Below are 26773 nucleotides of genomic sequence, written 5' to 3' on the forward strand. Positions count from 1 at the left end.
TAGAAAATAACTTAGGAAAGAACACTGCTTATGCACGCCTTCTTCTGGTGGATTTCAGTTCAGCTTTTAATACAATACAGCCACATGGGAGGCATGCGATAATCCGACAGACCTTTTCTCCGACTATGTGGCATCCGCGTGCGGTTAGGGTTAGGGTGCGGCTTTGGTTCGGGTTTAGTATTGAAACGTCGGAGCGCTGCGCTGTCGGAGGAATGCGCTGTCGGACTAACGTACTGCACCCCAGCCACATATCTTAATTAAGAGGTTGAGGGACCTTAATGTCCACCCCCTTATTATCAGGTGGTATTATTCTTTTTTAACTGAACGTACACAAAGGGTCAGTGAACGGTACCATGTCAGAGCCCAGAACCTTGAGTACTGGAGCACCGCAGGGCTGCGTTAGCTCACCTGTCCTATTCACCTTATACACAAATGAGTGCAGAAGCGGTAACCCGAATAATTACATTATTAAATTCTCGGACGACACTGCCATCCTATCCCTACTGGGTAAAGATAGAGATTTAGCTACCTATTTTTCAGAGGTTCAGAGGTTTGTAGCATGGTGCGATGACAACCACCTTGTTCTCAATGTGAGGAAGACACAGGAGATGGTGTTCGACCCTAGGAGTATAGGTGACCACAGGCCTGTGGTCATCCATGACTCGACCATGTCACAGGTCTCCTCATATAAATACTTGGGCATTAGCATTGACAACACGCTAACGTGGAATACACATGTGGACAGTCTCTGTAGTAAAGTTCAGCAAAGACTGCATTTCCTCCGCCGTCTCAGGGTTCATGGTGTTGACCAAAAGTTTATGTTAGTGTTCTACCGAGCGGTCTTGGAAAGTCTGGTCAGATTTGGCATCACAGTTTGGTTTGGCAACCTCTCAGTGCAACTGAGGTCCAAACTGCTCCGATTGGTGCAGACTGCAGGGAAAATCATAGGAGTAAGACAACTCCCCTCTCTGCAGTCTATTTACGAGCAGGCCACGCTAAGACAAGCTCAGAAAATAGTCAGTGATGCTACCCATGTTTTACATGGACAGTTTGTAATGCTGACCTCTGGGAGAAGGTATAGCGAACCTAGATGGAATTATGTACGATTCAAAACATCGTTTGTTCCTGTGGCAACTAAAATGCTAAATGAGGCCCTGCAGTGACCATTAACACATTGACTGCCTAGATCGAGTTAACTCGATATTACCGTTTCATCACTTGCCTGCCAAGATCGAGATTTTAGCAAAAAAAAATATATATATATATATTTTTTTTTTTCTTTTAATTTTACCCAAAGACCAAGGAGATATGAATTTTCGAAGATCTTTACTCTCATCCACTTCCTTGTTAACTTAAAACTTTAACATTTTGTATCTCGGCTCCTGAGTACTTTTTTTTTCCAATGAAAAATCTCTGGCAGAAGACTGCAAAAAATCTGAAATAATTCTGGCAGTCAATTAAGAGTAGACCGATCACTATCTGTGCACTTGTGTAATGTTGTCCCCCTCCCCCCCCCCTGTTATGTATTTTGTATTTTGTATTTGTCATTGTTTTATGTGTGGCTGCAGCTGGGGTTAAAGCCCAAACCAAATTTCCTTCGGGACAATAAAGTTTACCTTACCTTACCTTACCTTACCTTAGTCCGACATGAACTCTGCAGCCGCACCATGGGGATTTTACATTGAGCACACACACCCGATGTTTGGCTTCTAACTTAGCTCTGGACTTTAATTGCCTTTCAATAAAACCACATTTGATAGACATAAGTATCACCTACATGTTACTGATTAGAGATTATTTTATATTTTTGTAATCAGTTCATTATTTCCTGCGTAATCGATGAATAAAACTGACGTGTGTAAATTGGAACATTGCATTGCGTGATGCTTAACTTGCCTTCTTTAAATAAATTAAATAGACTACACACTCTCCCTTCAGCTGATTATATTAAAATTAGAATCACAGAGATCTGTTGTTGACAATGATAGCCTGTAGAGAGAGGCGTACTTAGTTTTAACAGGGATTTTGCTGTAGGCTGCAGCTTTGTGGGTGGACGAAAAAAAACACATCTTCACTTTGGTGGGTAACGCACAAAGTAACGTAGTAACGTAGTGTCATTTTAATAATATATTACAGCTTCTCCTTGTAGTAATGCGTTATATTACCCGTTACCGCAATTTGGTAATATATTACGTAACGGCGTTACGTTACTAACGCACGTTACCCAACACTGTTGTCTACTATGCCAATGTGCTACATATTCTACAATGATAACGACTGAGCCACAAAGAAATATAAGCCATTGTTTAAAAGCCAATCTACAAGCTCATAACGCTTTACATCATATTTTAACTTTGTGTTCTACTTGATCATACTACAGCGTCACACAAAAGCATCAAAAGTAGCTGATCTGCAAGCTCTAAACGTGGCACAAAGTGACGCGTTTCCACCCGACACAGACCATTTGTACAGGGTGAGGTTGGAGAGACTTTGTCCCTGTCCACCACTATGGCCAAGAAGAGACAGACATGGACCACCTATAATCATGCCATATAGACCACTGGTTTTGTTTTTGTTTGTTTGTTTTGCTTAGAAAAGTGTGACTGAGTATAAATATAAATTGCATGTTGTATTATTATTATTATTATTATTATTATTATTATTATTATTATTATTATTATTATTATTATTATTATTATTATTATTATAGGTGAGAAGATGATGCATCAATCGCTGTCAGTTACTGGGAAGTCGGGTTAAGAAATTCCACAGAAAGGGGAGTGTAGAGAGTGTAGTGTAGGAGGTAGTCTATTCCACAGAAAAGGGGGTGTAGCCTGTTTTTTTGGTCTTTCCACTGGCAGCTACACTATATAAGGCATCACAACCTCGTTCACAAGATCACACTATTGAAGCTCACCATACTCATTTTGACTGACATCTCACAGAGAACATGTCGAGTTTGGTAAGTTACCTTATTTATTACATAATTGTGTATAATAGTGAGTTACTATGACTGGCACTGCCCCATCTATTAAAAAAATAAAAAGATAAATTAAAAAGTCTTAAAAAAATGAAATGTATTAAAAGAAAAAAATATGCATTTGGGATTTTGACCTATTTTGCCTACACATCTTTTGTAATGCTGATATTTGCTATTTATTGTTGACTTATTTTGCCTAAACTGCAGGTCCAATTAAGTTTACTATTGGAGAACCCTCTACTTGAGTTCTCCACGCGTAGAAATATGTTTGTATTCATTATAGCTGGCTATTGGACATTGGCTAATTGAAGGGCCTGGCCCTGTTCCTCACCGTTATTTAAGTGTGTGTATGTGTAGCCTCTTCATGCTATGACCTGCAAGATCTATTGACATCGAAACGTTGTCACGCTATTTGCCTGCCTTTAAATAAAAAGGCTTTAATTGTATGAGTTTGCTCCAGTGCCTTCCTTCTTCTACTGCATCTATTATACTGCTATTATACATGATATATTAATGGGATAGTTTGGCCAAATTCACACCAAGCACTGTAATTATAACTAAGTGGATGGCACCACAACTATAACAACGGTTAACAATATAGATATAGATACAGTTATCGTTATAGTTCTTCATGTGAACCCTTTAGTTGTTAATTTTAGTGTTATAATAATCAGTAATAATAATAGACGATGGGGTCGCGAAATTATTTTGGGTCATTACATTTAAAAAAAAAAAATCAACAGAATGGATGAAATACAATCTAAAAATGATTACAAATAGTACATTTTACCATTTTAATACATTACAAATGTGCACCGAACGTGCAAGTTTATGTGCATAAATTACCTCCAGGATTAGGTGGGGTCGCTGGCCGCAGTCAATGGCCGCATTACTTTGGGGTCGCGGGCTGAAAGGTTTGGGAACCCATATACCGTATTTTCAGCACTATAAGGCGGTTCCCTTGGTTTCCGCACTATAGGGTGCACCGTCAGTGCGCCTTATAGTGCGGATGCGCCTTATAATGCGGTGCGCCCTATATATGAAAATAATACATTTATTGAAGGTGCGCCTTATACTCAGATGCGCCTTATAGTGCGGAAAATACGGTAATTGAATGTCAGGGTCCCCAAATGGCTGCACCCTCACTGGCAGTGTTGGGCAAGTTACTTTATTTTAGTAATATATTACTATTACTTATTACCTTCATTTTAAAGTAATACATTTCGTTACATATTACTGTCTGAGCAACAGTAATATATTAATATTACATACTACTTTTTAGTTACTTTTTTTTTAAAGCTAAAATTGAACAATTAAATAATCTAGATTTTGTATTATTAATATTAGCCCACAAATTATTTATGGGACACAGTGATGGCAGATGGGCAGGCATTTAAATTATAAGATAGGATTATAAATTACATTAATGAATCAATTTTACTTAAATTACATTAATGAATCAATGTTACTTAAATTAATCAATTCATAAATAGACATATACCTTGCCTATAATGACATGACAAGACACAAGCCTCTTTCTATACCTTTTTTAAAATTAAAGTCCACAGAACAAGGACTGCATGAGCAGCATAGAATGTTGAGCCTATGAAATTAAGATAAGGACATAGAATTATGGTTAAGGTCATTTAATTGTTCAAAACTTGACCTCTCTGAACAGTGAACTACTGTAGTGTCATTTTGTCAACCAATAACACATCATAACAAAATGCATCTTGACCTACAGTACCACTTTTATTGTTTGACAACCAACAACTAGCCAATTTTAAGTAACACAACCGTCCCTATGGGATCTAAACTCCATCCATGTGTGGTCAAAGTGGCAAATAAAATCTCTTAATACAGCATTTTGACATTCCCGGCTGACACTCATTTAGATGGCATGAGTTTAAAACATTGACTAGACAGTTAGAGTTAAGACTCATTTATATGGTCTACAAAGAACTCAGCTCTATACAATTATATTTATACCGTTGGCTACTCTTTAAATAAAAATCCTCATTTTATTTGACCTTTAAGAGAAGACTGCGCTAGCCCAGGGCCAGATTAGGGCCATTGACTGCTCACTGGTTTTAGAGGGAAAAAGTGAAATATGTATTTCACATACACACACAAAGAAAATATACAATATGTAACTTTATCATACATAATTTGTATTACGTTTTTTTTCTCCCCATCAAGATTCGTATCGGCCATTCTCTGAATAAGGGGGAGGAGCAGAATGTCGCCAAGAGAAGACTCAGAGTTCTAGAATGCCTGGCGAAAAACTACATCAGGTGCCCAGCGGTATGAGTCTGTCAGCTCTTTTAGGGTGCAACGGTTCATTAACCCATTAAGACCTGAGGCGATTCTTTAAAAAAAATCTAAATCATAACAGTTTTTGAAAAAAAAAAAAAAAAAAAATGTTTTCAAGATTTTTCAAAAATAGCAGATCTACAAGCTCATGAGCTTGTATATCTGCTATTTTTGAATAGCCAAAGACATCTAAAGTGACCCAGATGCGTTCCAGGTATCAATGGGTTAAATCAATCATTTAAAGCTGCACTATGTAACGTTCCTCTTTTACCCCGGATTTGAACCCTGTTTCCTGTGCAGCGCAGCGCACGTGCTGACAGTTTTACCATTGAAATAATAGAGCATGGCTGCTTGCTCAGGGGATAAATTGAATCTTGACCATCAGGTCAAAATATGTGTCAGATCCGGTGAGACATGACCTTTGACATGATTTAAATGTCTAATAGAAGAGCAGGAAGACAAAATACAACCACCTCAATTGTATTAGTTATATTGTATTAACATAATCTACCATACATATTGGACACAATTACATTTTATACATACAAAAAATGACATAGTGCCGCTTTAATGTAATAATCGATGAGTAATCGATCCCTATGTTGGGCATGTTTTTTATAGTGATTGATTATCGGATTATCGGATATTTTTGCTCTTCGTCGCATGAATATATGGGGATTAATTGGTTAGCGTGTCATGGATGAAGCCCAGAGGTTTCCAAACGTTTTCATGTCAAGGACCCCCAAATATTGTCCAAAACTGTTACTTTTCAGGATTCAAATTCTAAAATAGCAAAAGTAGAATATTTACAAGCTTAAAATGTGTTGTTTCGCGCCGTGTTTCGAGATTGCAGATCTGCTACTTTTGATGTTGTGTGAAACTATAGTATGATCAAGTAGGGCATTCATTTGTGGGGGAAAAAAACTAAAGTTAGAATATGGAGATAAGAGGTTTCTGCCCGACAGCAACAACTAGACGCGTCGCAATTCTGGGAAATTGCAAAGTGTGGTTGCGGCGACGCCGGTCGCTTGTCGCGGCCGCCGGGACTCGAGGGATACGCCGGGAGGAATACCGTCGGAGTATAATACAAGCGCACGATTCCCGGTGAAGCCGGTCATTTTGACATATGACACGGCATTGGGGGAAAACTGTGGGAGGAGTAGCGGTTTGAAATAAAGTTTATCTTGATAATGGAATAAAGTGGGAAGAGTACTATAGTGTGGTTGCCCTGTTATAATAATATATAATAATGTTGTATTTAGCTTTTAATCTTTCCCTTCAAAGGACAAGGTTCCCAACATTGCTCTGATTGGCTCTGGGGGAGGAGAAACAGCCATGGTGGCACTGCTGGGATCTCTGCTCCAACTGAAGAAAGAAAACCTGCTCGACGCCACGATGTACCTGAGTGGAGTGTCTGGATCAACCTGGTAGAGAGAGAGAGAGAGAGAGAGAGAGAGAGAGAGAGAGAGAGAGAGAGAGAGAGAGAGAGAGAGAGAGAGAGAGAGAGAGAGAGAGAATGCAATTCATTAGTTAACCCATTAAGACCTGAGGACGGTTCTACAATCTGCCTTCTAAATCAATAGTTCTCCAACAAGTTACAGCATGGCACGAAGTGCAGAAAATTGAGTACTTTTTTCCACCACTGTCTCTTCTCCTTTTCCAGGTGCATGTCCTCTTTGTACAAAGAGAGCAACTGGTCTTCCCGTCTGGAGGATGTGGCATGTCACATCGCTAAGAGACTGGGTGGTCCCAAAGTGACCTGGACAGAGAGCTTAGCCAAACTGAAAAAATACTACCAGGAAACGGACAACTACACATTGACTCACTTCTGGGCTGCCGTAGTGGTCCCCACCTGGGTGAAAGAGGTCAGTGGGGTCATCAAACATTTTTTCATGTCAAGGACCCCCAAATTGTTATGCTATTTGGCCGCAGACCCCCATCTTAAAATACTTTGTGCCAGGGACCCCCAGAAGAGAAAATACATTCTATATTATTATCTCACAGCGTGTCATGAAGTGTACATCTGCTGTTTTTAAATTGTCAAACTATAAAATATGGATAAAGTGGTTAATATAATTCTGATGCAATTTTAACTAATTATTAGCCTGGGACCCCCTGAAAAATAAATATCATTACAGCAATGCATTGATATTAAAACCAAAATGTACTTTTGAGTTCTTGAGTATTTGTTTGTCCCCCATGGCATGGGCCATGACAGAAAGCCTTCAGCCAGATGTGTTGATGTCTCCTCAGATAGATGAACACGTTCTGTCAGACCAAAGAAGGAAGGACAGCGAGGACCCCTATCCCATCTACACTGTGATTGACAAGAAGATCGAATCAAACCAACGTTTCTTAAAAGGTAAAGTACAATTATCAATTGTTTAAATGATTAATTGATTGGTTGGCTGGTTGAATGATATTAATAATATTCAAATAATATAATATGATATTAATTCCCATTGAAATGAGGGGTCAGACACTGGCACAGTTTTTCCTTTTTCTCCTCTGTAAATATAGCTATTTGCATTTGTTCATGACATATATTAATGTGTTAATATTCTATGCTCTGTTGATGAATTGAATACATAGGACCACAATGGAAAAAAAGTCTCAAAGACTTTTTGTTATCCGTTTAGCCTAAATGTTTTACTGTACCTCTGTGCTGTTTAAATATTTTCAATAATAAAGCATTCACTCAATCAATCAATCAATCAATCAGATTGATTGATTGATTGATGTAAATGTCCCCAGTTGAGGTGGGGTATTCTAACTAACTCACTCACTCACTCACTCACTCACTCACTCACTCACTCACTCACTCACTCACTCACTCACTCACTCACTCACTCACTCACTCACTCACTACATGAATGAATGAATGAATGAATGAATGAATGAATGAATGAATTAATGCAAAATGACCATGACTAACAGCATTGTGAGAAAAACCCTTATTTTGGCAAACAATAAATGATATGTTATTAGAGCAAAGTCACATTGACGTGGACACTGACAGATTCAGTGGAGTGACAAGAGTTTTCTTGGCAGACGTGTGGGTTGAAATGACCCCGTATGAGGCCGGCTACACTCTAGGTGGGGCATACGTGGACCAGGTCTACTTCGGCAGTAAGTTTGACGGGGTAAATCTGATAAAGAAGCAGTCAGAGATGGACATGGCCTACGTGCAAGGTTGGTTTCCTTTCTCCTCTGTAAATATAGCTGTTTGTATTTGTTGATGACATGTATTAATGTGTTATATTCTAAGCTCTGTTGATGAATTGAATACATATTGGCATCAAAATATTTCATACTACCAAAATAAAAGTATTCAAATTTTCTTTTCTTTTTTCAAATAATCTTTTTCAAAAATCACATGTCACACGTATAGTGAGCTTGTAGGTCATCTATTTTTGAAAAGCTGAAGTATAAAATAGGGCTTCATTGGTTAATGTATGTTTTGTAATTATCATAATTGTAGTGGCGTTTAAAAAAAGTATTTGCCTACCCAAGCACAGCCTACAGTATAAGTAAATGTAGCCTACTGTACTTAGTTACTTTCCACCACTGGGTGTATATACCATATGTCTGCAGCTGTAGCCTATACTGTCTACACTCAGGTTTAGCTTCAAATTCAGGTAGACTAGTCTGTAGCTAATAACACAATGCTACTTTAAGTGCAGTCATATGGGAAAGAATCCTGGTCTGCTGCGCACTGCTTGCACTGTATTCAGCGGCACCTACTTTGTAGATTTTGATTATTATTACAAAACCACTTTAGACCTACAGTACGTATATACTTTGGCTATTTGAAAAAAGCCGATCTACAAGCTCACAACGCGTCACTTTTGTGACACGTTGTGACGAGTAGATGCGTAGATCAGCTAATTACAAAGGATTTTTTAAGATTTCATACATTTGAGAACTTGTTAAATGGGACCTTCTGCATAATGAGTACTTTTACTTTTGGTACTTTAAGTATATTTTGATGCCAATACTTTTACTCAAGTAAGTTTTGAAAACCGAACTTTCTATGAAGAACTTTCTTTGAATATAGAATATTTCTACAATTAGGTATTGATACTTTTACTCAAGTAAAAAATGTGAGTAGGCTACTTCTTCCATCACTGCTATTAAAGTATTAATGTGAGCTCTGTGTTGATCTGTTATTTGCAGGCATTTGTGGCAGTGCCCTAGCTGACAGGAAAAAAATAGTGCAACAGCTGTGGCAGTGGCTAATGGACATCATTTTCCACAAAAAAGGCGGTATGACATTTAATCATTTGTTTATTGGTTCAGTGGTTCATTCAAGAATTTACTCAGTCACGAACGAACGTTTGTATTACTTCTACTTTTTACTATTACCTCACTATTTGTGAGGAGATCAACGTTTTAGGATAGTGATTATATGAATACAATTTTATGCAGTATTTTGTCATTTTTAACCCTAAACTTGAAGCCGAAAATAGCCGATCTACAAGTTTGCGACGCAAGCTTGTAGATGTGCTATTTTCGGTGTATGACAGAGACGCACAACCAACATTTTCTCAGGAAAATTGACCTCACAATGAACTATTACTATACTGTACTTGTGGGGACATTTGGCCCTGACAAGTGTAGTCATACAAGAACTATAGGGTTGGGATCCGGAACCGGAGGAATCGGGGGAAAAACGGATCCAACATTGAGGAACTGGAATCGGTTCCATCACATTTGGAAGCGTTTTCGGAACCCGGTTTTATCACACTGTCAGCGGTTCTCAAATTGTTTTAATTAGAGATGCTCCGATCGGCCGATGATACCTCTAGGCTTTGATCGTAGCTCTCAAAATAGACAAAAGCGGGCCGATCAGATGACGTTACAAAATAGAGATAATTCAAAAGTATTAGACCTGGTCCGACCAGGTCTCTAGAACCGTACTGGACCCGGAGCTCATTTATGTGTCAGTCAGCTCTTGCTCCGGCTGCTCCATCCCGCCAGAACAGATTAATCACAGACGAGCAGTGGTGGAAAAAGTACTCACATTTTTACTTAAGTAAAAGTATCAATACTGCAATGTAGAAATACTCTGTTACAAGTAAAAGTCCGGAATTCAAAATGTACTTGAGTACAGTACTTGAGTAAATGTACTTAGTTACTTTACAGCACTGCAGATGAGCTGCATCGCGTGTGTTCTGCTCTGTATACTCAAGTAAAGTACAAATACCTCAAAATGGTACTTAAGTACAGTACTTGAGTACTGTACTTTCCACCACTGTGTATTTGAAGGGAACAACAGGACAACCACAATATCATGATTGTTGCCAGGTTTTGCGGGAGAAACAAGCAACCAGGTCTATGAAAACAAGCCCAAAATGTATTGATTGAATACTTTATTAGCAGTTTGCAACAAAAAAAACACAGGAAAGAGAGTGTGACATAGTGTAAGTTGCCTCAGCTTGCAATAAAACGGTTGTCAATTCATGATACTCTCTCATCTCCTATTTTTTATACTTAATATACAATGTCAATGAGAATAACAATAATCATTAAATACATAAATGCTGCTACAGTAACACAATAAATAGAAGAATTTATGGATTTGACGCTGTGATCGTAATCTCGGGATCGGCAGATACTGCTTACAGTTTTCGGTGATTGCCCCCAAAAATCTTAATCGGAGCATCTCTAGTTTTAATGTCAAGGACCACCATAACTCTGAGAGTGTGAACCAAATGGACTCGTAAGAGTCCTTTTTGGTTCCATTTGTAAAGTCTCAGAGTTACAGACCTGTAAGGGTCCATTTAGAACCCCCCTCAAGTAACCCAGAGGATCCCTGTACCTCACCTTGAGAACCACAGCAATATGCAATACTGTATGTATGATTACATTTGTGTTATTATATAGATATATATTTTTTAGCGGCGCTAGCCGCTCTATACCTTTAGGTATAGAGCGGATATTAGCCCTCTATGCCTGGCTTTTGCGTCAACGTTCTGATTGGTCAGGTGCGCCAACGTTCTGATTGGTCAGGTGCGTCAACGTTCTGATTGGTCAGGTGCGTCAACGTTCTGATTGGTCAGGTGCGCCAAAGTTGTGATTGGTCACTATTCATGACATCACTATGATGTCATGAATATAGAATTCGATGTCTATATAAACGATGACAATGACTTCATCTTATTATTCATTTGGCTAAAGTCTCCGTCTAGGTAAGTTATTTAAAGTTAATATGACGAATAGAAAGAGAAAGATACAAGAACAGATGAAGGGTGAATGTATAGAAAGTCTGAGTTCGGGACCCAGTCATCCGTTATGACAGAACGATTTGATAGAGACGATCGAGAATCCAAGAGTCCGTTAAGGTTCTGATTGGTCAGGCCCGTCAAGGTTCTGATTGGTCAGGCCCGTCAAGGTTCTGATTGGTCAGGCCCGTCAAGGTTGTGATTTGTCAGGCAAGGGGACTATTCATGACATCACTATGATGTCAAGGTTTATTTTTTATTTCCTCATGTTTTCTTTTGTATATATTTTTATTTGGCTAAAGTCTCCTTCTAGGTAAGTTATTTAAAGTTAGATCCTCAATTTAACTTTATCTGTCGTCGACGCTCTGATTGGTCAGACCCGTCAACAAAGTGATTGGTCAAGCTTCACATGACACATGGCTATAAACACATTATAAACACATATCGATGACATAATGTATTCAATTGGATCGTTTAGAGGGAAACATTAAAGAACGAGAATCGTTAAATCCTAAAGGATCCCAACCCTAACAAGAACACACACATGGACTTGTTATTCTAGATGTGGAGAGCGGCTGGCAGTCGTTTGAAGTGCTCGAGACACTGGTGGACATTAATCTTCGGGCCGCAAATGATCAGGATTATATTGATCTCATCGCCAAGATTAACCATCTGCTTAAAGGTACTATTTTAAAAGTCAGCGTGATCTCTATAAAACCGGTGGTTCGCAGTGGATAGCAGATCTACAAGCTTACAGTACGTGTCATCACGATGTGTTGTGAGCTCGTAAGATCAGCTATTTTAAAATAGGCTGATGTATGTAGGGTTAAAGTGGTTGAACTGATTTTGATGCCACCTATAACTCATTTCTGCTGGGGATCCCCTGCAAGTTGCAACCCCATAAGAGTCCATTTGGTTCTATTCGAACTCTCTAATGGGTCTATGAGTACATGTCTGAGTAAATTTACTTAGCTAAAAACATTTTGAGTGTAAGCTAAAAAATGTCCAGAAATTGGTTACCAGCCCCACCTGGTGACCAGAGGGCGTAACAAAGATTCAAATAATTGGGCATTTAAGCAAACTCCATGGTAACAGTGATATTCAACATCTCTCATCTCTTTTCTTTGACGATTTGGAGTATTTTTAAGTGAGTTGCAAGCCTCCTTGTTCTTTTATGATTTTGCTATTGGCTCAGCACCAAAAACGAAGCATGTGCATTACTTTTTGTCTTTTGACAGCTCTGTTTTCTCCCCTGTAGACAAACGGGACACGATGGGCTCAAAAGTGGTACTGGAAACTAGCAAAGGAACAGATCTCAAGAACCTCAAGACCTTCACGCTGCTGGTCTGTGATCAGTTGGAGGACTGGTACAAGGACGAGGAGCTTAAAGTCGCCGGTCAGTTGTCTCCCCTAGCGGCTTCTCTCAAACAGTGGTTCTCAAACTTTCTCATGTCAAGGACCCCCCAAATTAATAGGTATTTGTCCCTAGGTATTTTGTCCTTTTTGATTTGGCCAAAAATAATTCGAAGCACCATGATCTGCATCTGGAAGTGGACCTGGGGAACCACATACAACTTCCTGCCCAAAGACCCAGGTGAGAGCCAGTGTTGCCAAGTCTTTTATTATAAGCGACTTTTGTCTCAAGCGAAGTTGCTTGTAAATATTTGGTAGTTGCGGGTTGTGCTTTTTTGATCTTGTTTCTAAACTCTATCGTTGCTTATTTGGGCTTTCTTCCTAATGTTGTTCAAACCAGTGGTTCTCAAACATTTTCATGTCAAGGACCCCCAAATTAGTATGTATTTGTCCGCAGACCCCCATCTGAAAAAAAAAAAATCAACACAAGATTTGTGTTGTTAAACATTTTAACAGCACACATCTTGGCACCCTGGCAATGTTTGCTGCTATTTTCACTAGTTTGGGTGCCGGGCAAACGTCAAATCTTTCTTTTGGGTCTTGAGCTAAAAAGTTTGGGAACCACTGATTTAGGCTATAGGGGGCTTTTTTCAGACCTCTTAGCCTATAGAGAGATGAAGCGGTGACCCCCACTAAATATTGCATATTGTGTTGCAGTCTGATATAACCTTTTTAATAGATTTCATAGATGTCTTCGTAGACTTGCTTGACTACACATCATCAGTGTTGTGTAAATTAATGTTTTTTATTTGTTTGTTTGTTTACACATTCTATTCATATGTTGGGTTCATGTTAATGTATTTTTTCCATTTACATTTAACCGCATAAACCCTCAATAGTCGAAAATAGCAGATCTACAAGCTGTGACGTGTTTTGCGCTTGTATATCTGCTCTTCTCTGCACATGTTCCCCCCCAGAATAGGGATGCTAGGGTTCAAGTGCTTAATGTAAAAATGAATTTAAAAAAGCCCCCCTGTAGTAACTCTGAGGACCCCCTAGGGTTCGTGGACCCCCTGTTGAAGACCCATGGAAACAACTATCCATTCATTCCAATCCTACTATCCTACTATAAATTGAAGAAACCTCAGTCCGTCAGTCAGTCTGTCATATCCTCATTTTTCTTCTTCAATGGGTTGAGCAATTGATCTGAACTTGCACACGGCCATTTACCATGCACATGAAGACAGTGAGGAAGCCTGTTTCCCAAATGGGCTTTGTTTGGTTACAGTCCCTGCAGGCTATGGGATCTGGCCACTGGCCACACACACACACACACACACACACACACACACACGCTCACGCTCACACTCACACTCACACTCACACTCACACTCACACTCACGCACATGCACACACGCACACGCACACACTGCCACACAGACTTGTGACACACGAAAGCCTATGCCGGTCCGCTTGTAGTACAACCACGCCCCGCTTCTGTGACAAACACGGAACTGCCTCTCGCCTACAACAGCGGTGGAGATTTTTTTTTACCGCGACGGAGGCACGCCGTCTCAAGCAAATTTGAGCCACGAGAGGCACTGCCGAGCAAGCTAAAGCGAGTCGCTGTGCCGAACGTTGCGAAGTTTGCTTGGGCCGACTCAGCGCCTTTCGAGTTATTTACCGATAGTTTTGGGCTGCGTTTTCCCCATCTGCCACTCAAAGTGCCTACTGGCCAATCACAGCGCGTCTTTGCACAAGCGGTATAGGCTTGCTTTTGGAAGACGCCACAGACGCTACAAACTTATCTCTGCTATCCAGTTTTTCAGGAAATGAAGAAAACCTATATATTTTTTAAACAAAGTAGTACTGCCTCATCAAAGTTGTTACAGTGACTTTATATATTGTCAGACACTTGCATGTGTCATTATATTATCACCACTTTACCCAAATCCAGGAGTTTTGTACGATCAGCTGACAATAGCTCCAATCGCTGCTGATGAACTCATTTCTTGTCACATTTCTCTCCTCATTAAACACTTCATAGATTTTAGAAATATAATTATTTGTTTTCATAACATTAGCGTCAGTGCTTAAGTTTCATAAACTGGTACACTGCATAGTTTTAAACAGACTACTTCCATTTAAACTAAAACTAATGAAATAATGAAAACTAGAATTGACTATAAAAAATAAGAATGGCTAAAGAAGACTTTACAAAAAATGTTTTATAACTAAACTGAAACTGTGTTTGTCCGGGAATATCTATAAATCCACAGATGTCTCTCTGTCTGTCTGTCTGTCTGTCTGTCTGTCCTGACCCTTTTATTACCATAGACATCACTGCAAAAAAATGGCCAAATTAAAACAAGCAAAATATTTTAAAATTGAGACATATTTCTTTATATCAAGCAAAAAAATCTGCCAATGGGGTAAGCATTTTTTTCTATACTAGAATTCTTCCGTAGGAGTCATGTCCCACTTGGGGTATGTGAGGTGAACGGTGTAATCACACGCCATGAGGTACATCACGGTGGCGCAGTCGGTAGCGCTGTCGCCTCACAGCTAGAAGGTCCTGGGTTCGATTCCCGCAGGGGACACTGTGGGCGCTGGGGGTGTGTCCTCTCCTCCGCGTCATCAGTGCCCATACAAGGTGGGGTTGGCGAAAGGGCCTTTCTGTGTGGAGTTTGCACGTTCTCCCCGTGTCTCCTAGGGTAGGGGGATGAGCCGTACCGTAGTGCATTCTGTGAGGCCAGCGATTGGCTGAGGTTTCTCCAGTCAATGTGGGAGGGATCAGATTAGCATTAGGGTGTGTCCCTGTTTGGACCATTTGCATGTCATTTACACATGACATGGTCAAAAGGTCCTGGGTTCGATCCCGGGCTTGTGCAAGGCCTACTTTACTTTAAACATAACACCAAGCAGTACACATTGTAATCACAAACATCTTAATAGTTTGTTGTACTGTAGACCGACATGGTCTACAGTACATGGTCTGTAGACCATGTACTGTACGACATGGTCCGATCTACAATCTACACTGTATGACATAATGTTCATACCCCATTCATTAACACAGAGATGTTATTAGACACAAAGCTATCCATGTCAACACGTCTTAATGTTCTAGGAGTAAGTGACTGCCGTTTGATCTAGCTGAAGAGGCAATTCATTGACACAGTTTTGCACAACTTTAACATCCCAGATCGATCGAAATATTAATCCACTGTGCTGACTAATACACCATGACATTGGAGTACAAAAACGTTGCATTGTGAATAAGAACGTAATCACATTGTGGTTGCACTGTAATGCAACCATGTGCTATAAAGATGTAATCACAGGGCTACCTGCTTGATGTACTATAATTAAAAGTGCATTCAGGTATTATGAATCTATGAATTGAGTGCTAACATTTTATGTAAACATATAACAGGACAACGGTGAAACAGTAAGCGCAGCGCTGCAGGGACTCGAACCCTGTTCCCAGCAGAAACCAGGAGTACCTACTACCAGTGCTTTTTTGCCATGTTCACACCATGCCCTTACTTGCATGAAAATGTATGAAAAGATATGAATAACCTGGCTTTACCCACACAGCTTTCCTTTAGTAAAGCTGTAATCACACTATAAAATAGCATAGTGATTCTCAGATTTTATATAGTATAAAAATCAGCTAGCCACTATAAACCCTATATACATCATCTATTTGAAAATAGCCGATCTACAAGCTCACAACCCCTCACAGGTGGTTAAATGTCTGAAAATACCCATAAACATGAATGCAATATATCAATAGAAAAAAATCATGTGTAAACAAAAAACATGAATTAAGGAAACACTGATGATAGTGAAAATCTGAAAGACACGTTTTGTTTAATGACTATATACTGTGTACAGATTAACGTGACGTTTGGACAAAATCTGTAGGAGTACTGTAAAAAAAAATGTTTTGCAAAAAGCGGCCTCCTGGTGGCGCTATAACAGGCCCATGTGTTTCGTTGCGATCATGCCAACGGTCCTGGAGATTAGCTGGTCACAGACAGACGGACGGACGGACAGGGTGCAAAACATATTCTCTGGCGGAGACAATAATATGAACGCATATCCCCTATCACAGTGGTTCTCAAACCTTTTCATTTCAAGGACCCCTATTTGAACATTTTCTACCTCTGGGACAGCAATCTATACTTTAAAATCCTAACTCTAAGAGTGTATAAATGGAACCAAATGGACCTGTGAGGGTCCATTTGGTTCCATTTGTACACCCTCTGTTTGAGAACCACTGCCCTATCATGTACACTAAACAAGAGCATAGGAGCCTAGACATAAATAAATATCTCAGATACAGTAATTTGGTTAGAATCAACATATCTGCAATGCATATTGTCTAAAACAGTCAATCACTCATTTGATTTCTCACCATTTCCTCTGCTCTATCCTTTGGCCTATAATCCATGTTACACATCGTCGCCTTGCTAATGGCCTATGTCATTTTTAAACGTTTTTCAGGAAAAATAAAAAACTGATCCAAAACAAAACTATATGATATTTCTTAATAATTTCACCCAAAATGTTTATAACAAATTATGACTATTTAAATAGAAATAACACTGTCTGTCAGTTTGTAACATAAGAGATTTAAATAGGTTTAAATAGGTTTAAATCGGCCAAAAGAAGAAAAAAAATCACACCCAGTGTGAAGTGGGCGGTGTGTGGTCATTAGAGATGCGCGGATGGCCTCTCACGTCACCCGAATCCACATGTACAAATTAATTATCCGCCCGTTATCCAACCGCAATAATTATATTATCCAATTTAAACATCCGCACCAACCGTTTTTCCCGTATGTCAAAATATTATTATTTTCTGGTATTCCCCGTTAGTTTTAGTAGCCTATTAGTTGTGCGATGCGATCACAAAATACATTGATTTAGCCTATGGAATGTCGGTGCGTCTTTTTTTCTTTTTTTTAAACCGGTGCTGCGTTGAGCCTGAACATACAGAGCGCGCACTGCTCTGCTGCGATGAACAGTGCGGCATCCAACATACAGGCATCCAACACACATGCGGCATCCAACTGCCAGCGCAGCAGAGCAGTGACGGTTTTAAAAAAAGAAAAAAGACGCACCGAGCCACAGACATTCCATATGCTAAATCAATGCATTTTGTGATCGCATCGCAGGGGCTGCTCTACACACTCACACAGACACAAGCACGCAGAGATTTAGCTATTTTATGATAGATATATTAGATGTCATTAATTTATTTACCGCAATATTTCACCCGCGGTTTATCCGATATTAATTAATAATCATATTTGATTGACCCGAATCCACCCAAACCGCGGTTAACTGCGGCAACCGCGGCTAAAACCGCGATCCGCGCATCTCTAGTGGTCATCACAACATGACTCACTTAAAAAAAGGATAAATTACTTTTTTTAAAGTCCATACTGCTATTCATAGGGCTGCACATGTGTCATGTGTTTCGCTAGCCAATCACAGTCCTGAATTTGCAAAGTCAGCCAATCACATTACAGTTAGTGGTGATGACACTAGCTGTAATGTGATTGGCTGATATGAAAAAAGTATCGATTTGCATTAACAATGGAAGGGTTAGGGGGTACGCAAATGTTTTGGTCGGTGTCCAAAACTCACTTATAGGGGGCGGCTACACCGCCCAAAAAATCACACCCAGTGTGAAGTGGGCGGTGTGTGGTCATCACAACATGACTCACTTTAAAAAAAGGATAGATGACTTTTTTTAAAGTCCATACTGCTATTCATAGGGCTGCACGTGTGTCATGAGTTTCGCTAGCCAATCACAGTCCTGAATTTGCAAAGTCAGCCAATCACATTACAGTTAGTGGTGATGACACTAGCTGTAATGTGATTGGCTGACTTTGCAAAAGTATCGATTTGCATTAACAATGGAAGGGTTAGGTGTATACAATGCGTTCTAGACTATTGGCCAATCACGGTGCAGGATTGGTCAGTGTCCCAAAACTCACTTATAGGGGGCGGCTACACCGCCCCAAAAATGTCCGAAATCAGTAAATAATTTGGCCTCACAAAACCATGTGACTTAGGCCAAAAAAAGGCCTATTTTGTCCTAAGTCACACTAGGGAGTTCATAAAGTTGACATAAGTATAAATAAATGCATTTGGAATTCAATAAAAATGTTACTTTTCAGGATTCCAATTCAAAAGTAGCCGATCTACAAGCTCAAAACGTGTTGCGGTGCGACACATTTTGAGCTTGTAGATCGGCTACTTTTGCTACTTTAGTTTGACATAGAATGGCGAAGTACAGCATTCATTTACTAAAAAAGTTAAAATACGGAGATAAGAGGTGTCTGCCTGACAGTATATGCAATGTGGCCCTCTGGAGTGAGTGTGAAAATATAGTGGCCCCCTACATCATCAAAGTTGCCCACCCATGATCTATAGCATCAAAATCAGCAAGCTACTATAGACCCTATATACATCAGCTATTTGAAAATAGCCAATCTACAAGCTTGTAGATCGGTTATTTAAAAACATTAATGAAGTGAAAAGTGAAAGTGGAATATTTGCATAAATAACTGTCTCAAATATGAACACACAGTATCCCCTGTCACAGTGGTTCTCAAACCTTTTAATTTCAAGGACCCCCATTATGCATTAGACCACGGACCCCCATTTGATAACATTTTATTTTTTAACATATCTCTGGGACCACAATCTATACTATAAAATCCTGACTGAGAGTGCACAAATGGAACCAAATGTGTTAACTGGACAGTGTGACAACTAATTGAGTGATAACATTTCATGTTAACATACAGGACAAAGGTGAGACAGTCAGCAGGGTACAGCACTGCAGGGAGTTGCACCCTGAAGCCAGCATAAGCTAGAAGTACTTGCTACCAGTGCTTGTTTGCTTTGTGACACCACCATGTCCCTACTTGCATGTGGGTACAGAAAATATTAAAAAGGCCTGTGGTCAGGGGACCCCCAGGGGTCCCGGGGGTCTCCAGAAAAATGTGTTAATATCTATAGCATCAAAATCAGCAAGCTTCTATAGACCCTATACACATCAGCCATTTGAAAATAGCCAATCTACAAGCTTGCAGATCGGCTATTTAAAAACATTAATGAAGGGAACGTTTTGGAATATTTGCATATCTGTCTCAAATAGGAACACACAGTATCCCCTGTCAGTGGTTCTCAAAACTTTTAATTTCAAGGACCCCCAGTTTGATATGCATTAGACCACGGACCCCCTTTTGATAACATTTTATATCTCTGGGACCTCAATCTATATTATAATCTCTGGGACCTCAATCTATATTATAACATCCTATCTCTCAGAGTGTACAAATGGAACCAAATGGACCCCTGAGGGTACATTTGATTCCATTTGTACACCCTCAGTGCCCTATAATGTACAATAAACAGTAGGGTAAACATGTGTTGACCAACAACACACATTGACCCATGACCACAAAACATATTGTCATGTTAAATAACAGTACAAAAACGGAGCTAGAGCTCTTTCCCTCAAACTGCTATATAATAACCAAGCTAAAAATATTTTAAATAATATGGAATGTAAAATCGAGGCTTCAATGGTGATCACAGTGATGTTCTATGAATAATGATATGTGTCTAGTATGGACTGTTATATTTAAACTGCAAGTTACATAGCCCCATATAGTACCTCTCCCTCCGCTATGTAGCTCCGAGATGAGGTCCTATATCGTTCTCTGCCGTTCGGCTGAAAAATGTCCGCACATTTGCCACTTTACATGTTTCTTACCCCTTTCTGCACATCCGATCCAAAAAGTGAAAGTATTCTGAAATGATCACAGATGTTTGAAATTTTAACTCACCATAAAATCTAACAAACGAGTTGAAAAAAGCACTTTATTCGCCTCTCTCCTGAGCCGGTTCAATAATATTATGCATTAGAAGATGCAATTCAACATTTGACCAGTAGGGGAATCAGTAATGTTATCTCTATGGGCGCAACTCTTGCGCAATGTCTTAAAAACATGTAACCGGCGGAGGAGAGAGGCGAATAAAGTGCTTTTTTCAACTCGTTTGTTAGATTTTATGGTGAGTTAAAATTTCAAACATCTGTGATCATTTCAGAATACCTTTACTTTTTGGATACGATGTGCAGAAAGGGGTAAGAAACATGTAAAGTGGCAAATGTGCGGACATTTTTCAGCCGAACGGCAGAGAACGATATGGAACCTCATCTCGGAGCTATACAGCGGAGGGTGAGGTTCCGATTGGAGCTACAGGTTACATACAGCCCAATACACACTTATAGCATCCCAGATTGATCCAATAATGAATCCACTGTAAATCCACCAACTCACCAGGTTATCTGAGCACACAATCGTTTGCTTAAGCATGTTATAAACTGTCCCCTAGAGCCTTTAAACCCCTCTTTAAATAGACGCTAATGCTAACGCGCTAATCTCGCTAGCATCTCCTCCTTTCAACAAATAAGACCCTTAAAACTAAGCTAAATATATTTAAAATTATATTAAATATAAAATCGTCTTCCTTAGGGACTAGGGAGTATATACTGATCAATGATTATGTCCTATTAGCACAATTGGAGCCATTAAAACGTCTGTTTACAACGTTAGCACAGCATTGTAAACAGTAGGTTTAAAAGGCCAGGCGCTCGTTTCTCTCCCAAACCTGGCAACGCTGATGTAAAAATCCACGGCTTGATGTCATCAAAAGCATATTACACATATAAAACATCAAATCTGAACGTTATTGGGTCCCAACCAGCACAAAGAGACCACCCGTGGGGGCTCCAGTGGCCCATATAGTCCCTTCTTTTGGGTTTTGTTTTCCCAGACCAGGTCGCTCGATTCTCTCCCACAGTCTGGCAACGCTGGCTGGGAGAGAGACGTCCAAATCCAGGCCTTAACGTCATCAAAAACATATAAAACATAAAATCGAAATGTTATTGGGTCCCAACCAGCACCAAGGGACCATCATTGTTTGGTGGTGGGGGTCTATAATGAATTAAAAAGAATAGATTGCTCCTGTCCATCTATAGCCTATGTAAACAAAGATGGCTGCCGTTGAGAAACTCAGAGAGAGTGAAGGGGGCGGGGACAGGAAAACGAGAGAAGTTTTCAGGAGGGTGGGGGCCTCTGGAGACTGGAGAGTGAATGGAGGTCTATGAGGGGGGCGACTGGAGACAAGGGGGCCCCCCCCGACGCCTGGAGACCGACTGGAGACATGGCTGGAGACTGTCTCCAGTCACTTGCACCTCTGTAGACTCAAGCCCTGCGGGTAGGTACCCTCACAAAAACATGCAGTAATCACAATACTCCCCCTGGCCAGCAGGGACGCCTGATGGAGGGGAAAGGAACAGGTTGGAATAACGTGTTCCCTCCACGTCCTCTGTCAGGTGGTAAGAAGGTCAGTTGGCTCTCATGCATTGAAGGAGGCATGAGCTCGGCCCTGGCCTTTAGGTCTAGGTTGGCAGAGGGAGTGGGTGCCCAGGATTACATAGACAATTCGCACTGGGTGTAAAAAATAGGGGTTAAGAAATCGTGGGATAAAAAAGGTGTCCTCTTTTGGGAAGGTCAACACAGGCATGGCTCCAATGCCATGTGCAGACAGGCGGCAGGGCTGAGTGGAGTGGTCTTGCCTGAAGAAAGGTGTTGGGGTCTTCTGCAGACTGACGCAAAGACAAACAGAAAAAACAAAAAAATATCACAAAAAATTCATGCGTTGCATTCTGAATCTTATAGTCAAATATGAAAATTGCCATATATGCACATTTCTTACCTCAAGGATGTGAGCAGAGCATGTATGTCCTAACTTCATGTGATGGAGACATGTCAGGCGTGCTGCAAAGTTAAAAACATTAATTTACAGCAGCCAGTTATTTAAACAAGCGTATACTTTCATGAGATACTCTGTCAGAAACAGTAATTACCTTTGTCCAGCTGCTTTTCATAAAAGGTCCCACAGCGGATCACTTTGGTACAAAGTAGGAGTTCCGTCAATCAAGGATTCGTCAGAGTTCATCCTATGACACAGACAGATAAAGAGAAAGAGCAGGTCAGTTCACATTCCTCCAATGACGATCTACCGGTGTTCATCCATAACTAGAGAGAGATCACAGAGAAACAACAAATATTAGAAAAGTAGAGCCTGGTGTTAACCAGGTAAGATAGATAGATAGATACTTTATTTGTCCTTGTGGAAATTAATTTTGTGCCAAGCAGCCATCAGGATACAAGAAATCACAAACACATAACATAAATACAAAATACATACAAACTAGAAAAGGCCACCAGTCATGATTCAAGAGGCATCACATTACATTTTATGCACAGAACTGAGATGGGGCGTGTTTGTTCAGGAGTCCTATACTTGTAGGGACAAATTATCTTGAAGCCCTAGCCTGCAACATTGGCACTGTGTACCGTCGTCCTGATGGTAAAAGGTGGTATTGACTCTAACGGGTGCGTTCTATCCCTAGCAATAGCTCTCCCCTTCCTAAGCACCCGGTCTCATACATTGCTGCCATACTCTCATGTCGTACCCCAGCTATCTTGCTGGATACATTGATGATTTTATGGAGTTTGTTCTTATTAACCAATCATAATGAGCCATACCAGGACACAAAACAGAAAGTCAGTGCACTCTCCACGAAGGATCGATGGAAGAGCACCATTACACTTTTTTCCACGTCATACTGTCTCAGTCTGCGCATAAAATGCAGCCCCTGCTGACCTTTCTTATAGATGGCATCAGTGTTGGAATTCCATGTCAGCTTGGAATCAATCGTTGTACCCAAATACTTGTATTCCTAAATAGTCGCCACCCCATCCCCATCAATAACTATTTGCTGGAGTGCATCATGAGCACTAGTCCTAAAATCAAATATAACCTCCTTAGTTTTCTTAATATTCAACTGACTGAAGGAAGCACATGCAGGCCTACTTCAAAGGAATTCATTTGCTTACATGTTCCAGTTCTCTGAAGCAGGGGTCGATGAGTCAATGAAGGCCCATCTGGGTTGTTATTCAAGGTCCAAGACCTGGGAAACATCCTTCTTGTTGGGTCTGGTCTTAGGCTCTCAGTTGACTCTTCCAGACTGCCAGAAAACATAACAAAAATAACCAATTACAATTTAAAAGTGTAACCTGGCATTACGTTTCTAATAGCAGAAACTGAATTTATACACATGTTGCGACATCATGCCATGATGAGTGTCAGATGTTTGTCATTTGTCTGCCAGGTATCAGTGGTGTGTTAACATGAATAGTGGCTTACTCACTTAGCTCCACTGGCTGCATATCTGTCCTGCAACATTGGGTAGCACTGAGGTAAGGGATAAAAGGATAATACACATTAGAAACAATGTTTGGTAATGCCTAGACTCCAATAAGAAATAACTAAGTAATAGTTTTAAAAAAAAGGGAATTAAACAAATAACCACAGGCAACCACTGGCATATGTATAAATGAAGTTAGACAAGACAGTAGCAAAAGGCCAGTCAAGACAAACAGCCAAATATACAAACTACATAAGCCACAGTCTAATAATAATAATAATACGAATACTACTACTAATAATAATAATAGTCTGATTTCAACCTGGTGTCCCTATTTTGGGCAACATTCTCAATAATGGGCAGCCTACACCCTCACAACGTGTTGTGATGCGCCACTGTTGGACAATACAGTATTAATAGTTGGGACAGGGATAAGTCGGGACCCCCAGGGAGGTCCCCGCATGCTTTTGAGGGGGGGTCCCCCAATGACAGTTAAGTGACAATTTAAGGACTTTTAGACCTTTTTAATACCTCAAAAGGAAAGAAAAATACCATTACTGAATCAAAAGTAAACAACAAACTATACTATAAACACTGTTCAAACATTGGCCAATTTGTCAAATGATATACAGTAAGAAAGAGGCAACAATTGTGAAAATAGAGAATATCTATATCAGTGGTTCTCAACCTGTCGGTCAGGACCCCAGGGGGTTCCCCAAATGATTTTGGGGGGTCCCCAGTTGACAGTAAAGTGACAATTTAATACCCAACAAAAAGATAAGAGAGGAAAATTAGATGAAAAAGGACCATTATACTGTATTAAGTAATAATCAAACTATACTATTATATAAAAACTGGTCAAAAATGTGTCAAATTATATAAGAGGCTGCAATTGTGAAAATAGCAGATCTACAAGCACACAACGCCTCAGAGCGTGAGACATTGTGAGCTTGTAGATCTGCTATTTTCACAATATTTGATTGATTGATTGATTGAAATTTTTATTAAGCAAAATAATGTAAAACAACACAGTTACATTTATAATGCTTTTGTCTAAAAGGTCCGGCCAAAAAAGTCCTTGCGGGCTTGTTTCCGTTGGGGTCCTTGAATTAATTTCATAGACATATAGTAGCAACCAAACAGTTCAAAAATCAACAAAAGAATACAGATTATGTACAAATAAAAAAATATATACAAAAAAAGCATTAGAAAATAAAATAAAAAGTATGTACAGAAAAAAAGGGGGGGAGGGGGGGGGTCATCTGTCTACAGGGAAACTGGTACTAGCTCCTCTTTAGGCCTCCAGAAAGATGAGTTTTTAGGGCTGTTTTGAATGAGCCCAGTGAATTGCATTTTTTGAGGGATGGGGTTAGACTATTCCATTCCTTGGTGGCTGTGCTATAGAAGGAGAATTTGCCCATGTTTGTTTTATGGGTGGGTGTTACCAGATTGTTGTTTACGCTCCCTCTAGTTTTGTGACTGTGGGTGTCACTAACTTTTTCGAGGTACTTATACAGATATGCGGGTATAGGGGGCATTTCGGGCAAATCTGCATTTACAATTTTGAAGACCAGTCCCATTTTTAGTTGTATAACCCTGTCTTCCACCCTGAGCCAGCTTAGGCTGGCAAAGTGAGTGGGAGAGAGGTGGGTCATGGGCCCTAGTCCGAGAAGTAGTCGAATCAGTTTGTTTTGGGAGGTTTGAAGCTTAGTCTTCAGTGACACTGAGGTGTTGGAGTACCAAGAGGAGCTAGCATAGTCAAAAAGGGGCTGAATCAGGGCCCCTGAGAGGGTCCTGAGTGCCTGAGGGTTGACAAAAGAGGAAACTCTGCCCATAAATCTGGTTCTCTGGTGTACTCCTTTGAACACCTTTGTTGCCATGCTTTCACCTGTCTGGTGTTTGTCAAGAATACATCCCAAATAGGTAATCTCTTCTTTGCTAGTGATTATTGTGTCATCGACTTTGACCTTTTTTGAGTCATTTACCTTCATTTTACTGAGGGAATGTTTGGTCCCAAATAGGATGGATTCAGTTTTCCCAAGGTGTAGTGACAGTTTGTTATCGGTAAGCCAGGTACGGATTTTTGAGAGTTCAGAGCTGAGAGCTTCCTCGACTTGCAACTTATCCTCACCCGAGATCAGGAGTGCCGAGTCATCAGCGAACAGGAACAGTTTGCAGTTACAGGCAGCATTCATGTCGTTAATGTATAGAAGAAACAGTAACGGCCCTAGAATGCTGCCTTGAGGAACCCCGCAGCTCACCGGGAGGGATGAGGACATGGTTCCGTTGATGTCAACCACTTGTTCTCTACCCTCCAAGTAAGATCTCATCCAATTTAGTGATGTGCAATCAAAACCAATCGCCTTCAGCTTATCAAGTAGAATTTTGTGGTTTACAGTCTCAAACGCCTTTTGGAGGTCCAGCATGACCATGCCGCAGTATTTGCCCGAGTCTACCTCACGTTTGATGTAATCGGTCAAATACAGTAGGCATGTGTCAGTGGAGTGGGATGTTCTGAAGCCTGATTGGAATTCAAACAACAGTTTACGCTCGCTGAGGTAGCTGTTGATTTGTTCTTGGATTGATCGCTCTA

The 26773-nt window shown here is 40.1% G+C and overlaps 1 protein-coding gene across 5 annotated transcripts in view; it reads left to right on the forward strand.

Moving 5' to 3' along the window:
* Positions 1–2907: 2907 nt before the first annotated feature.
* The window catches only part of LOC311062512 (cytosolic phospholipase A2 gamma-like), a 34446-nt gene continuing 10580 nt past the window's right edge, over positions 2908–26773 (forward strand). For 2 of the 5 annotated variants that reach the window (XM_084081603.1, XM_084081602.1), the window contains exons 1-10: positions 2908–2962; positions 5180–5284; positions 6578–6720; positions 6957–7158; positions 7547–7655; positions 8345–8485; positions 9470–9559; positions 12080–12199; positions 12776–12913; positions 13007–13111. In XM_084081603.1, the coding sequence (XP_083937729.1) occupies positions 2951–2962; positions 5180–5284; positions 6578–6720; positions 6957–7158; positions 7547–7655; positions 8345–8485; positions 9470–9559; positions 12080–12199; positions 12776–12913; positions 13007–13111 (1165 nt within the window). In that variant the 5' untranslated portion in view covers positions 2908–2950. Of the gene's footprint in view, positions 2963–5179; positions 5285–6577; positions 6721–6956; positions 7159–7546; positions 7656–8344; positions 8486–9469; positions 9560–12079; positions 12200–12775; positions 12914–12992; positions 13112–26773 lie in introns of those variants that run through there. The other 3 variants (XM_084081604.1, XM_084081605.1, XM_084081606.1) reach the window with 3 other exon arrangements.

This window comes from Gymnoscopelus microlampas (genome assembly GCF_963454915.1).
Source record: "Gymnoscopelus microlampas genome assembly, chromosome: 16".
In the NCBI taxonomy this organism is placed as follows: domain Eukaryota; kingdom Metazoa; phylum Chordata; class Actinopteri; order Myctophiformes; family Myctophidae; genus Gymnoscopelus; species Gymnoscopelus microlampas.